We start from the raw sequence: 15,344 nt of genomic DNA on the forward strand, positions 1-15,344 counted from the left end.
GCATTAATTGCTTCATTCCCAGTTTCACCAGCATATCTGCTTTCCCCTCAGTGATAGCACATTGGTGTAAATGCTGTACAAGAGGCAGTATACAGGTTTGATAAAAACCCGTTAAGCCTAGTTTTCCATATGAGGGTCTTAAAAATTAACCTTGCTTTTTTTTCTCTGGTGAAATTCATTGCAATTCTTTRGAAGTTAACTATCTGTTTTCCATAGATTCCAAAGACAAGCAGGTTCAAAATAATCAATCTCTGTTCCAAGCAAGAGAAATGGAAATTCCAATAAAGGGAATCCTGTCTCTTGAACTAACTGTTATAAAACCTTTTAGTTTTGTTGGGGGGCTTTTAAATAGATTTCCTGATTTGTTTTTTAAGTCTGGTCTGTGCTACAAGTAATACTTAGACATCTGCTTTGTAGTTAATATGTACTGTAAGATTTATTTCTGCACTAACAATCTGTGGCTATTGCATTGCACTGGATGGATATCTTTATCAGCTAAAAACTGTGGAGCACTGAGTTAAATTTTCATAAAGCTCCTCCTTTGAATACACAGCTATCAAAAAAGTTATAGTATTTCTTCATGCATATTTAAAATAAATTCTTTTTYAACCTTTGTATTKCATCTAAAAGAAATTTCAGTAGTTRGGAAATTTCTCCCATTTTACTGCTGCTCCTTACATTTTGCAAATTAAAAAAATCACTGCTTTTCAGTTCAACATGTTTGCAGAACAGAATTAATTYGAAACAGAAAGGTGTTATTTGCTACTACAGTACCTTTGCAGAACCCCAAAGCAACATGCACAGGAGGCATTGTACCTGTGCATGGCTCTGTAACACTTCATTGTGTTGGCAGAGGTATGATATAGAGTCCGTATTAACTGTTTCTCAGTGCTGAATGGAAGCTGCTGCACAGAATTTATCCTCAACAGAGCTCTTTGCATAAGAAGAAATACACTGAGAACAAAAAAAAAACCAAAAACAAAACAAAACAAAAAAAAAAACAACCAAAAAAAAAAACCCATTTTTTTCCCCTCCTATAATTTCAGTTCCTTTCAGTAGGGCACTCCATCAGTACTTGGGATGTGCCTGGTAAGTTTGGGATTAATCTTTTTAGTGCAAAAAAGGTAGGGATGGCCATATTTCAATTTTGTGTAATGGTACATTAAAAATTCAGATACAAGTGTAACATGCAAAATCAAAATCACTGACGTTGTTAGTAGGAAAATGCTGCACAACGTGGCCAGAACTGAGTGTAGTGGCAAGAACTAAGATTACAGAAGCTGGAATAGTTAAAAGGCAGMGGTCTTACTGTTACACTTTTGCAGGATTGTCAGCATTAGCAAGCTATTTGAACTCACTAAACCAGTTGGATGACATGCATACTGAAGGTTACACTTCCATTCGTGAAACTGTTACTTAGTGTTGCACTACAGTTTATTTTAAATTTGAWATATGATGGAAATTATGTATTACTTTGGTGGAACCAAATGTCTAGAGAAGAATCTTCTTTTTACCCTATTAAATATATTTATGTATGTAATTAAAAATTCTAATTTACAGGCCTGGAACAGAGCTTTCACTTGGACACACAATGCACTGAGCAGCATCWGAAAAGGAAATTAATATTTAATTAAGTTTATATGTTTGTGTCTTTTCCTTCTATCCAGAGGTTCTAGTACTGTCATCCTTACGCAGATTTTTCTCTTTTTTGTCCCCTGTATAAGCCATAGCCTAGCACTCCCACATACAAGTCACATTCAGTTCAGCACAGTCTTATGGTCAATCACACAAACTTTTTTTGAGGCTGTGCCCTCAAAACTTGCAGTATCTGTTGCKCCTCTGAAGTGTAATTTTGAGAACTATACTTGGGAATATTTGATGACAATGGATTGCAAAACCTGCAGGTCAGTCTAACTTCTTATGTTCCAAGAATCCCTTTCAGATTGCTGTAGTGCAATACTAAAAAATATGCTTCCAGTCATAATTATTATGGTACATGCTAGAATTAAGTTCACTTGTTTCTCTTTGTAATGCTGATAAAACCATTTTGTAMTTGCAGGAATTCTAAACTACTTAAAGGAGACCTTTAATCACACACCAAGTTATGATATGAGCCCAGCTATGCTGAACGTACTAGTAAAAMTGATGCTTGCACAAGCTCAAGAGTGTGTTTTTGAGCAGATTGGTCTTTCTGGAATACGCAATGAGTTTTTCACTTTAATAAAAATGACACAGGAAGTCGCCAAGGTAAAATATGGGACTTTAGTCTTTAAAGTAACTGTTTACAGTGTTAGTATTACTAAAGCTGTAGGTAGTAACAGAATTTATTAAATGTTAACAACCATTCTAAAAACCCAAAATAATAAGGCACAGCTCACAAACTACAGTGAAAAGYACCACTTTTCAGAAGATTAAAATATGAATAGATTAAATTTAGATACTATTTTAGAGGTGTTACAATTTATTTAATTCATAATTCATGGAGTTTAAAAGAAATATTCTGAAACACTCAGGCAGTGAACTCGCTGAAGGTTTTTTACAAGCTATTTATGTCTTTCAAATAGTACAGATTTCGTCCACAGAACTACATATAAAAGACCAGGGTTGTTTGTGTAGTTCCCTGTTAAGTATTGAACACCACATGTCTTGCTTCCCAGACACTGAAGGGTGTGCAAACCTAAAAAGCTTAATCCAAAAGGATAACTAAATTGTAACTGAGGGAAGAACCTTGATGAGCAGCATCAAGTTGGTACTTGAGASCTGTCTTGTGACTTGCCAGAAAATGGGGAGGTAGGCTTGCCCCAGAAGGTAGTGTTAATACTTGATTGAGGTATGTACTAAAATTACGTATGTCACAAAGATACTCATATGCTTTCTTAGTTATTTCAGAGCAGCAAATACATAGGGGGATTTCATACTAGAAAAACAGGCAAAGCCTTTCATACCAACCCAATAACGCCACCCTCACATATCTATAGGATTGATCAACTGCAGGGGAAAGAATTTTTGATTCTGTCAGTTGGAGTAGTTTGATCTATTAAAGCAGCATTCACTGCTTGAAAAACTATTTTATTTCCTCTGTATAAAGGATAATATCCCAGTTTTAACTAAACCACACAAACTTAAGGTTATGTATGACTCCACAGTCTCAAAGTGAAGCACCAACCTACTGTTYGAATATGCTTCACCCCTTTTTTTCAACTGATTTATTGAGATACATTTGTAAATTGAGACCTGTTTATTAAATGGTGTTTTTATTTAACTATGAAGCCATATAGRTTGAATGACTTAGTCCATCTGTTCTTGTACAAAGTTGATTTACCTTTCTTGTGAGGGAAAAATCAGAGATGGCATTTCAGATCTTTTTCCAAACTTATTTCCAACCCATTTTAACTATATTTTTCCCTTCTTTGATGTGATTGCACATGAAATTATCTCAAGCCTGAATATGATATCCCTTACTTGAGTTACTCATACCTGATATTAAGTTCTCATACTTCAAWTATGTGCTTTATTGTAGGTGGGAGAGGTTTACATGCTGGTTAACACTGCAATGAATCAGGAACCAGTGAAAGAGAATATTCCCTATTCCTGGTCTAAGCTGACACAAATAAAGTCTGACCATTACAAAGCTCTGGCGCATTACTTCACTGCCACCATTCTGTGTGACCATGAATGTAAGAATCATATTTCTTTATATGTTCTTATAAATAAAAATAATAAACTCACCAACAGTTATAACTTGGTCTGTGAATAAGTCTTGGAACCAAGAACTGTGGTGCTTCAATATATAAATTGTTATTTTCCCCACTCAAATATGAGGCCATGCTCTTTTTGTCTTTTGAGAAAAATGTGAAAGTTCAATAAGCTAACTTTTACAGAAACAAAAGAAAAATTCTATCCATTATATGCTACTAAATAGTTCACATTTWATCAATATGTTTTGGCATGTAAGTATTACTTGCATATTGTACATGATAAAACCAAAAACTTGAAATTCTTACATATATACACACACATATACATGTATGTAAGTATTTTACTGCATTGGGAGATAATRTAGTAATAACTACACAACAATGCACGTAAAGGAACAGGGGACTGAGAGATGTGTATGGTTAATATTTTTCATCTGTTATTATAGTGCAGCCCGGTGATGACGAAGATCAGCAGGAAAAAGCCTTGTCCCAGCTGTATGACTGTGTGCCTGAAGGACTGATGGTTCTTGCTGTTTTAAARGACAAAGTTCAGCGAAAACAATTGGGTAACTGCCAGTTTCACACAGCTACTAGCTACAGTTTGAAAATTACCTTGTATTCATTGTCTGTGGATGACAACCAATGCTTTCTAATGTTTTCAGGGAAAGCACATTTACGCAAAGCCATTATTTACCACGAAGAAGCCCTAAGAGTCTGTGGGCTATGCAAAAAGCTTCGGAACATTGATGTTCTTCAGGAGGTYCTGACAGCTGCACATAAGCGTTCACTTCTCAAATATGCTCAGCAAGAGACAGAAGATGACTTTCTAAGTCTAATCCAGGCTCCAGATATACTCCGTAAGTGTACAAAACCAGAAATAAAGGCTGTTTAACTATATGTGAGTATGCTTTCATGGGGATATGCCTTTATATATAAATACATAGATAATACACATATATGTGACTATGCTTTCATTGGGATATGCCTTTAATTTATATATATGAATATATCTATAATATACTTTCATACATAAAATACTTTCATCTACAATATACTTTCATACTTTCAATTCTACATTTGTAGAATTCAGATTCCTTACATCTTTCCTCAATCATAGATCAATGTATTTTGTTACAACTGTTTTACAGTGTTTGTCCATAGTAACCCTGTTTTTTGGAGTAGATAACAATGGTGGTTAATTAGAATTCAGCTTATTTTGGTGACTATCTTGTGAGCTAGAAAAAATGGGGAAACTTTAAAAGTAAAATCATACAGGGAAAACTGTAACTCTTGAGCCCAGCTCTTGTTCTAGTCTGGGTTGTTAACTCAATTTGACGGCTATTTTTTTTCGACCTTAGTCCAGTTCATACAACTTTTTCCTCTTTAGAAGCAGTAGAAAATGATGCCTGCTGGTTTCAAAAACTTCTTAAAAGAAAAGTAAATTAAAGATAGGAATAGCGTTGTTCTGTTCAGACAGATTTTTTTGGTTTTCAGTATTGATACTGTGAATTCTGAAGATATTRTTAAGGCAGTTCTGATATCTGTCCGGCAAATTTCTACACAAATTAATTTTTCCACAGCCTAGTAAGAATTTAGGACAAAATYCTATCTAGCTTGGAATGCAAGGAAAAGGAATTTCTATATCTTTTAACTAATACTTACATGAAAATTAATTTTGGTTTCTTTTTGTTTTAGCTACAACAGAGCATAAAATAGAAATAATTGCTCCTCAGTTTTCCAAGGTGAAAGTTAAAGACTTCTTTCACAAGCTGGTATGTAACCTACTAATGCTGACCCAACTCCTGCCATTTTGATAGCAACTATAAATTCACTCTAACATGAAGAGGGACACAAGTACTTTAGCCTGAAAAAGGATCCTGTAGTAACTGGGATTTTTTCAGAAGTTACTGGAGAAATCACTCCTAGCTTTAGAGGTATAAGTCAATTTGAGAGTAGCATAGAATAAAAGYGTCACTTCTATATGGCTTGCACAACATTCAGTCTKGGAAATCTTTATARAGRTCCCATGAAGTCTCAATAGATAATTGCACTCAACTTAAATGGGGGGAGAAGTACATAGTACTTGGAGATTGGCATGCAGAACATGTGACTTGCATGTTACACAGCCAGTCTTTCAGGTGGCTCTGTATTTGTCAGTGAGCAAAAGGAATTGATAATTATGGTTAGGATCAGAATATGCAATGTATCATGACTCAGTTTATATCCTCTCAAATGGAGTAATATAGGACCTTAAAGCTTATGGAGCCAAAAGATTCTGCACACTTTAACACAGATCCTGGAAYAGCTTGGCAGGTGCCTTTATCCCACTCTGAAGTATCAGCTGAATAGTCAAGAAGTACAACATAGCCCTTCAGGGAAATTAGCTAGAATTTAACCTGAGTAAAATCTACATTAGATTAGCTTTAAAGCATCATAACTTAAAAAACCAGAAACGCTTACTTACAAATGACGTAAACCATAATATGCCTGCTGTATATATATGTTGTGTTACCTCCAGGGCCCACCGACAGTGTTCTCAGCCAAGCAGAGATGGACGGCTCCACGTACAATTCGCCTTCACTATGAAGCAGGAGAGCTTGGATTCAGTTTAAAAGGAGGTTCACCAGTACAGATTTATTGTCTTGATCCAGTTTGTTCTGCAGCAGTAAGTATATTAGTGTGATAATGATTTCTCTGTAGATTCTAGCATTAAAATGTACCTTTAGCTTGTTCATACTGGTGTATGCAGTATTTATTGAGTTCTGTATATTAGTATAGTCAGTTCATATAATCTGAATGCATTTTCAGTGCTATGTATACCATAGATTGTTAAAGTATCCATATTCCTGATATCCCATGAAACTGGAGTTGATTTCTTTCTCTGTTCATTCTTAATAGTTTAAAAAGTCAAATAATAAAAGCAAATGTTACTTTCTGTCTTATTCAGGAAGTCAGAAGAGATAAATGCTTTAAATAGCAGCAACAAGGACAAGAATCAGGAAGAGAATGCAAGGTGTAGTGTGTGCCTAAGGGAAAAGGGGCAAGAACATTTTATTGGCTTGTAATGTTCTTCCAGGGAAAACCCAAAGGGATAAAGCAGCATGCAGTGATGAGCAGTTTAGCTATAGAAAAGACAAAAATAACTACCGCAGTAAAACTAAAAATATGAAGAAAAAGAAGTAAACACTGCAGAAAATATCTTCTGGGGTACAATAGCATAGCAAAACCCAGGGTTTATTTACTTAAGGAGAAAAGTGAAAAGGATACAAAAACAGCCAACCAACATTTGAGTATACCAGAATAACATCAATGGTAACTCAAGAAGTAATTTGTGTACTTGAGAAAGTTGCACGTGTGTGTAGAGAATGGGTCTCTAGCATCTAAGAGGGAAATGCCTTGGGGGCACATACTGTATGATGACAAAAACATTTTATGTAGTTTGAAATTCCAGATAATAACCTATACCTAATTTTTTGACAGTCACTGGGCCTAAAAGAAGGTGACTACATTGTTTCAGTTGGTGGCATGGATTGCAAGTGGCTTGGTGTGAATGAGGTACTGGAAAAATTGAAAAGTGTGGGAAAGCAACCCTTGGAGCTTGAGGTTATCAGCTGCCAGGATACAGTGGCATCTTTGGTATGTAATCAGGCAAGTATGTCTTGCAGATTTGATACGCCAGAGTTTTTTTACTTGCCTGCCTTCAGTTCCTGATTAATGTTTACTTTCATGTAATCAGATATTCCACTCAACCTATGAATATATAAACATATATAGACATGCGTTCATTTTTAAAGCATCTATTTAAACCATTGTGACCTAGCAAGCTAAAGTAGTCTTTCTGCATAAGAATGGTTGGGTGATGGGCTTTTTTGTTGTGGAGCTACTTACATTAATTGCATGATAAATTTCAATACAGTTTATTTCCCCTAACTTGTCCCAGAGGATGAAAGCATTACCCCATTCAGCATTGGAAGAACCACAGTGGAAACAATAGTGGGATAAAATAGACCATCCAAGACCTCATGTTTATTTTCTATGCACTGTTATCCTAAATGATCTTTGACTTTTGAATTAGATCATGGATTAATGTATATATATTTTTTATTTTGGTGGACTTATAACTGTCTAGGCAGATACTAAGCTATTGTAGAAGCTTTGGACTAAGGGAAAGTCATCACAAGATTAAAAAATGTTAAGCTCTAAATAACTTGCTAGTTGTGTGAAAGAAGTTGTAGCTCAGCTAAATCCATTACCCCATGCTTTTAACATTCCCTGGCAAGCTTAGATACTCAAGTATTGTTGCCTTAGAAGCTATTAAAGTGCCCCTACTGCTRTTAGGTTTTCTTGTTTTGTTTAAATTGATTTTTCTTATTGAAAATAAGGAATTACGCATCTGCCATTCCATCCTGCAACTGGAAAGAAAAGACTAGAATATAATCAAAATTGTTTCATRGTAAAGATAAGCTAAGACACAGAAGGCTGTGCCTTTTGGGTAACCAAGAGAATGTCACACAGGAGCTCTTATAGTTGTGATCAACATGGAACCTGTCCAAAGACAGCAAAAAGATTCTCCTTCAGATCTGTGCAAGAATTACATACTTGAGCTTTGTAGGGAGGTTAGTGTGTATATTACATAGTTATGCTAGATGCCAGTAAATGTTTAACAACCCATGAAAAAACGCACAAGTTCCTTTATGCTTTGCAGAGCATACCATTGAGGCTGCATGTGCAAAATACCAGGATCACAGCACTCTGAAGGGCCTAGTGCTTGGTTAATAATGTCCATGAGCACAGAAAGTTTGCTGCAGTGTGCCCTGGAAAACTATTTGCACAGTAACCTTTTCTTATTGTCAACATTTTGACCCATTTTGGGTGACTGATTCTTACAATGCTCCTCTTTTTCCTACAGCATAGCAAGAGTGCAACTTACTCTATGGGAATGCAGAAGACATACTCCTTAATCTGTTTAGCCATGGACGAGGATAAAATTGATCAGACCAAGAAAGCCCCACTAAAACTTCCTTTTCTAAGCTGGGGAACAAAAAACAGACAGAAAGCTGCAAGTACACTCTGCCTTCCTTCAGCTGTAGCTGGAAGTTCYCAGATTAAGAAGAAGCTTTCTCCCTTCACACTTCTGAATACAGAAAGTTCGTTGTACTGAATCTTTCAAAAGGATCTGTCAACATGACACTTTTGTTTAAAATATATATAAAACTAWTKATATATTTTATCTTCATATGCTAATGTATAAAYTCAGACAAATATTGTTGACTTCATTTGCTGTGCATTGAGCCACTTAAGGTCAGAAGCTTCCAGAAACTAAAACTTAAGTATTTGAAGGTTAGAATGAAGTGTTTTGGGAGGTATGCAATGTAAAAAGATGTAGATTATAGGATTACTTACATGACGACTGCATTCCTTTGGAATTTCAAAATACAGTTATGACTAATTTTTTATGATTGTGCTAAATGGGAGTTATTTGTTACAAACTTGATGCTGCATACAAAACGATAGGGTACACATAAAAGAACGATTTTGCTCTTAAAGTTTAGAGTCAATAATAAATCACTTAGCACTACTTTAAAGAATGATTTTAACAAACCACAGATGAGAGGGAATAAGGTTATTCAGAGAAACTAGTCTTGTGCCAAGGGGTGGTGTCATAGAGTTGTGTTTTTATGCAGAGATRCTTCCTCAGAGTACTAGGTGTAGTCTACTGAATAGGTAATTTAATTCTTGAAGAGAATTAGAAGGCTTAAAATTGAAAAGATCTTTTGAACTCCAAAAGGCTTTTACTCTGTTCTTTTTCTCACTTAGGTTCCATTTTAAATGCCTGCTGATTCAATTGTTAAAAACAGGCTTTATTCCAAACATTATTTAACCTACTTACCTTAAGACTTGTGTCTCAATAGTCTTGATAAAATGGATAGCTGTGAAACAAATCTTAGAACAGACATATTATAGTATATTGTTTCAACAGCACATAAATTGCAGTGATGTTTTAAAATATGAAAAAAAGTGCTTGTGCTAAGTGGAGAATATTTATTTGCTATCACATTGAGTAAAAATAATCCTGCCCTTGTAAAAATTCATGAGCAAGCTATATCTATAGTAAAGAGGTAAGGAGGGAGACAAAAAATAACTAGTGAGCATTTCTTTGAAATTATTTTGTTTTCTGAAATTAATTGAAAATTGTTAACACTATAGTGTTAGTTATCATTGCCATCTACAGAGTAGATAGATGCAGTTTGATACTTAACAATCAAATGAAGGGGAAAATTTGYATCTTGGTGTAAACTTTAAAGTTGTCATTTATTTTTAGTTTCTTATCTAGTAGGTGTACATATCATGATGAACCTTATTTAAGAATAAAAATCAGATGCTGSCATTTAATAGTAGCTTTTTGATTCTACTACAACTTTAATAAAGCATAATTTACTGTTTTTTGCTATTTACTGTTGCCATACAGAGATCTAAGAAACATTTAAGAAAAGTTCCTGTATTGTGCAATATAAACTAAAAGTTTAAAACTGACTTTCTTACAAAGAAGGTATATTCATATTTCTAGTTTCCTAATAAAGGTTACATAAAAAATAAGTTTCAAATTACTTGCATATCCTTAGTTTTATGTGTATTGGTAGTAGTGCTTTTTTTTCACACACAAGCAGTAACCTGATCTGCACACCCCTGTCATAATATATTCCATACAGAAGAGATTTATGGACTCTTAATTTATGGAATTTATAAAATTATATATATAACTCGAAAAAGATGTTGCTATAAAGCAACGTATGCTAACTTTTTAAAAACATGCAACATATTTCCAGTTACTGAGAAGGAAATGCTATGTATATATTCATAAGGTTTTTTTTTTCTGGAAGACCAAAGTAACCAAGCATATTGCTCTTCCATTTTTTCCCAGAGATACTGAAAAAGAAGGCTTTCTTGGTTTTTATATTCCAGATAGATGCAAAATACTTTCCAAGGCACTTTTCACAGCTTAATCTATATGAACAGAGCAGATGTAAAAAAGAAGCATCAGAGTCTAAAGAATCAGTCAACACCCACCAGTTGCTGCTACCCATGATTACAGATATTAGTATGATATGTGATTATTAAAACCAAAATTTTATAATTGAAAAGAAAAACCCCAAGTCTTTGTTTTGCAAAATACACTGCACGTCAGGAATGTAAAAAGGTATAAATTTGTTGTGCTACTGTTTGTCCAACTACTTGCTCAAGCTCGTTGATGGATGCATTACAAAGCCGATGGATGCTTCCAAACCTTTGTAGTAAAAGCAGAGCTTTTGTTTTCCCAACTCCAGGAATGTGCTGCGTTGTGTGGAGCACTGATGGTTCTGCCAGCTGAGCACGATGCTTGTGAAGGAAGGGGTTGGCACCGCGATCCCTGCTCTGCTCCCGCACCTGAGCCAAACAGAGCTGTCAGCGACATGCAGTGCCTCYTTGAGACATCTGTTTCTGGGGTTTAAAATAGTTTCTTTCATCTCGTAACAGTTCAATGCAATCCCTAAGAAGTTTTATAAAAAAGCTCCCTCTTTCGGTGTGCTCCCTTAATGGATGCAGTTCCACACAATCTTACTAAGAAACCATTTCTTCATAGCAACAACAAATGAAAACAATTATTTTTGTCATCTTTTTTATGTATCAGAGAAAAGGTAAAAAGAATTTAAAAATTTTCCCTAGCCTTAGAGAAAGCAACATCTCAAGTTGGTCTTGAATGGCACCTCAGTACAAGATTACATTTAAAAAATCCAGTATCATATCCTTCAATTTTTTTTCAATGTTCCCAAATGAGCCTTCTTTCCACTGAATTATAATATCGTATCACTGTTGCAGAAGATTTATTCCTTACATTCAAATATTGTGTTCCTTTAAAATACTATGTATTCTCTGAAATGGGTGATCATTGAAGAGATCTACCTGCTTTCCTATATGTCCCATATTTTAATAAATATAACACAGAAATGTACCAGKTGTATAATAAGTTGAGAAGCTTCTCCTTGATTTGCCACAGGAAGCAACACCATTCCAAGTTCAAGTACAACAAGTTTTTGTACTCCTAAGAAGTACTGATCACTGATTGGGGTTTTCTCTACAATTACAATTCCTCTAAGACTGCTGGCCTGTAGGGAAAGGGGGAAAAAAAAGGAGAAAAAAACCTGTGTTAATGACAACTTGATACAATGTAACGAAGAAATTCTTTCAAGTATGAGCTGCCTCATAGCAAATCAGAGGAAGAACGYAAGTTGCAGCAACAGGACTGAGGTTTAATACAGCATTACCAGAGAGCTGCAGAATTTTTCAGTTTTCAGGTGAAAATTATCCCAAAAGTTCAGCTCCACTGGAATTAAAAAAAAAAAACAAACCAAAAAAACCCAAGAAGAATATTTTCAGRAGCATGGAATAAACAAATATTAAGTGAAAACTTTTCTCTTTATATTGCACTTACATTTCTTAACTTAACCAATCTTCGTTTGAATTCATTCCCTGCAACCAAATCTGCTTCAGAAATAAATAAAATGCAAGCTCTGTTTGAAAGATGAAAGTCCACTAGTCCCAATCCATCTTCGAAGATGAGTGTAACTTTCCCTTAGGGTGGGATTGTTAGRAAAAAAAAAAATACAGTAGTTAAAAATACACTGACAGTTACTTCACAGCACAACCTTCCAAAAGTGTCAATAATGCTAGTGACTTCATAATGAACTTCATAAAAAGCCTTTTTGCCTCTTAAGTAAATCTATTATTAGCAGTCTGAAATACTGTGTGATGTCTTTAATATTGCCAATTAATAGCACTTTCAATCTACTGAATTAAAAGTGCTAGAGCTGCACTGCAAACTCTGGACTTGCACAAAAATATCACATGCTCTTCTGGAAGAATCATCATAATTTAGTTTGTTGTGCCAGCAAGACAGTAGCAGAGTATACATGTAAATACACAAGATTTCAGTGGAGATGCTTATCTGCAAAACCCCACAACAGCAGATCCTTCTGCTTCCCTCAGTGCTCTGCAACATGAAAACTGAGCTGATAGCATAGATACATGGCAAACAAAAGGGATTTTTCAGCCYGCTAACATAGTCTTTACTACAAATATGGGACCAGCCAGGCACAGAGCATATTCCAGCTGTTCTTAACACTACTGGGCAATAGCGGGGAATGCTTTGCCTGACTTGCTTTACCTCTTCCAATYTGTTTATGCTTACCTTTTAGCCTTTGGGCTACCTCTGATCCTCTCCACTTCTCATTTCCAATCACATGTCCGTAAGGGACAACTACAGATCCTGCTGTCACAGGGAAGTCTGCTTTTGTTGTCATCAGACCTCCTTTAAATCGTCCTTCAGTAGCAGTTACACGCTAGAAAAAAATGTGGAAAATAGCATCACACTTTACAAACCTGTTCCAAGCATACAAATTTGAATCATAAACTCAGGATGCAATATTCTGGAAGAGACACTACCGCCTTCCTCAAGCTTCCTTACAGTCAAGGTGAGCACATGAAAATCGGCGGCAACTCCGTACACTTCAATACAGGCTGGTTTGCAAATTCCACTTTCAGTTTTACCACTCAATCTGGAAAACGCCTGAATTAAAACATACAGATGGTGAAAAAAACCCTCATTGCTTTTTCCATGCCTTCATCTACCCTTGYTGGGAGAAAATCTTGAGTTGCAAAGCTAACTCCAGAGGCACCTCCAGCCCTCAGCCRGCGGAAGTCTCCAGACAGATAATTAGAAGGTAGTTGCTGGGAGAGATTATTTTCAGGTTTGCCAGTTTTACGCAGTGCTCTCACTTTATGGGGAATTGGGAGTGTTGCAGGCTAAGGCATGATTTAAGGACAAGGACCACAGACAGGCACACCGAACCACATCCCATAGCGGAGCCTCGCTCGGAGCACCAGAGTAAGGCCTCAGGGGCGGCCGCCGGTCCCGCGCTCACCTGCCCAGAGGTGCCAGCGGGAGGAAACAACCAGCCCGGCACAAGGCGCTCCTGACTGACGGCGGGGCCGAGAGTCCAGGTGAGAGCTCCGCGGCCGCGAGCGAGCGAGGAGGCGGCAGAGAACGGGCCTCGTTCAGCGCGAGTTGCTAAGGCCGAGTGAGGGAGGCAGTAATGCGCGTGCTGATTGGAGGAATGCGAGCCCGCAGCGAATCCGCCSTGGTGTTGTTAGCAGGTGGGGCGCGGACGGAGAGGTGTCCGAGGCGGAGAGGAGTGCGCCGTGAGGGGATGGTTGGACTCGTGTCGTGCTGATGGCGTTCCTCCTTAGGAGAGGCCGGAGGGACCCCTTCGTGAGTATCGCTCCGACTAGCGCTGGGCTCTGAGTGGGGACGGCAGGACAGTGGGGTTCTGTGCGTGCGTGGGACGAGGGSTCGTCGCTGAGCATTTTGAAGTGAAAATCGAGGAGAAAAATGAAGCCCAAGCAAAGACAAAATGTGTCCGAAGGCTAGTGCCTTCCTTTCCCTGAGTCCTGAGCCTGCCCATCTCTGTTGGGGCGGGGAGGTGTCCCGTCCCCTCTCCTGCGGGAGTCTGGACGCTGTGGAGGGCTGGCAGTGCAGCTCGCTCGCTCCCAGCGCTTGCCGCGGCGATACTCGAGACACCTTCAGTGCTGTATAGTGAGCTGATAAAAGTTCTGATTGAAGGATCAGAGCAGCAAAAGGCTRTAGGGTTGTCAGCAGTTGGCCGATGTTCTCTTCCAACGTACTTGAACTAACTGATTTTTTTTTTGGTCATACTTTTATCGTGGAATGACTTTCACTTCAGCTGTGTTTCTTGGTAGGCATAGTAGTCATATTCATATCGACAGTCAGCAGCCTTCRGTAAACTAAATGGTGCATGCCAGACAGACACGCAGATTTGAAAAGCAGTKCATCTGCAAGACCGAGTAAAAAGAAAATCTTTTAATGCACCGTTTAATTATTTGATGTACCTTCCTGTAAAAACAGAAATATTTCCCAGTTTGCATMTTCATTCTCCTGTTGGAGAAGTCAGATAAAGAATGATTGGAGGAAAAAAGAYCTGTAGAAGATAGAAGGAACTCAGCCTGTTTCACTCCCATAAAAAGTAACAGCTACCCGAAGGTGATGAACTTTATGATGGCATAGTATTTTCTGATGCCAGGAGAGAGGACAAGAGCTAATGAGTATAAACTCAAATACAGACAATTCAACTTAATAAATGAAATACTGTGAGGTGGTGCAGCACATGACTAGACAGGATCCCCAGCAGCCCTCTCATAGTTGACCCCACTTTGAGCAGGAACTTGCATTGGAGACTCTCCAGAGCTCCCTTCCAATGTCAACTGGTATATGGTTCCATTCGCAGTACTTTTTGTAGGGAACTTTAGTCCCATTTTTTATTGAGCTGGTATTTAATATTAGCCCATTAAAAAAAAAGTACTGTGTTTGCTGATAAAAAAACTTACTAGTTTTTTTTTTGTTTGTTTGTTTTTAAATTCAGGTTGAATTCAGGTTGACTCTTAATGGTAGGGGGTTGGTTTTCCATCTCGTACTGTTATGACTGGGGATTGACAGACTGTAGAAGAAAGGGACTAATATTGTTACTCTGAAGCAGCATTCAGATATTTTGAAAAAAGTTACCTTCTAGTCTAGTTTTTTTTTGTATATATGTT

The 15,344-nt window shown here is 37.1% G+C and overlaps 3 protein-coding genes across 7 annotated transcripts in view; 2 read left to right on the forward strand and 1 right to left on the reverse strand.

Moving 5' to 3' along the window:
- The window catches only part of RHPN2 (rhophilin Rho GTPase binding protein 2), a 28,774-nt gene extending 18,806 nt beyond the window's left edge, over positions 1-9,968 (forward strand). Inside the window, exons 8-15 of one of the 2 annotated variants that reach the window (XM_057386242.1) lie at positions 2,060-2,247; positions 3,521-3,677; positions 4,145-4,264; positions 4,361-4,555; positions 5,394-5,470; positions 6,217-6,363; positions 7,179-7,346; positions 8,608-9,968. In XM_057386242.1, coding sequence (XP_057242225.1) covers positions 2,060-2,247; positions 3,521-3,677; positions 4,145-4,264; positions 4,361-4,555; positions 5,394-5,470; positions 6,217-6,363; positions 7,179-7,346; positions 8,608-8,859 — 1,304 coding nt within the window. In that variant the 3' untranslated portion in view covers positions 8,860-9,968. The remainder of the gene's footprint in view (positions 1-2,059; positions 2,248-3,520; positions 3,678-4,144; positions 4,265-4,360; positions 4,556-5,393; positions 5,471-6,216; positions 6,364-7,178; positions 7,347-8,607) is intronic. The other variant, XM_057386243.1, reaches the window with a different exon arrangement.
- A 70-nt stretch (positions 9,969-10,038) lies between these two features.
- On the reverse strand, positions 10,039-13,815 carry FAAP24 (FA core complex associated protein 24). Of its 3 annotated transcripts, none has more exons than XM_057386247.1 (6): positions 13,658-13,815; positions 13,201-13,302; positions 12,925-13,075; positions 12,169-12,308; positions 11,690-11,842; positions 10,039-11,123 (listed from the first exon to the last, which is right to left on the reverse strand). In XM_057386247.1, the coding sequence occupies exons 3-6, from the start codon at positions 13,034-13,036 to the stop codon at positions 10,881-10,883; spliced, it is 648 nt and encodes a 215-aa protein (XP_057242230.1). In that variant the 5' UTR covers positions 13,037-13,075; positions 13,201-13,302; positions 13,658-13,815; the 3' UTR covers positions 10,039-10,880. The 3 variants fall into 3 exon arrangements, with proteins under 3 accessions (XP_057242230.1, XP_057242229.1, XP_057242228.1); XM_057386246.1 differs by having other exon boundaries at positions 13,179-13,302; positions 13,658-13,806; XM_057386245.1 differs by lacking the exon at positions 13,201-13,302 and having other exon boundaries at positions 13,658-13,806.
- A 94-nt stretch (positions 13,816-13,909) lies between these two features.
- The window catches only part of CEP89 (centrosomal protein 89), a 36,985-nt gene continuing 35,550 nt past the window's right edge, over positions 13,910-15,344 (forward strand). For both annotated transcript variants that reach the window (XM_057386240.1, XM_057386241.1), the window contains exon 1: positions 13,910-14,004. In XM_057386240.1, the coding sequence (XP_057242223.1) occupies positions 13,966-14,004 (39 nt within the window). In that variant the 5' untranslated portion in view covers positions 13,910-13,965. The remainder of the gene's footprint in view (positions 14,005-15,344) is intronic.

Source organism: Malurus melanocephalus, unplaced genomic scaffold, assembly GCF_030028575.1.
Source record: "Malurus melanocephalus ecotype Western Australia unplaced genomic scaffold, MMel_1.1 scaffold_940, whole genome shotgun sequence".
Classification (NCBI taxonomy): Eukaryota; Metazoa; Chordata; class Aves; order Passeriformes; family Maluridae; genus Malurus; species Malurus melanocephalus.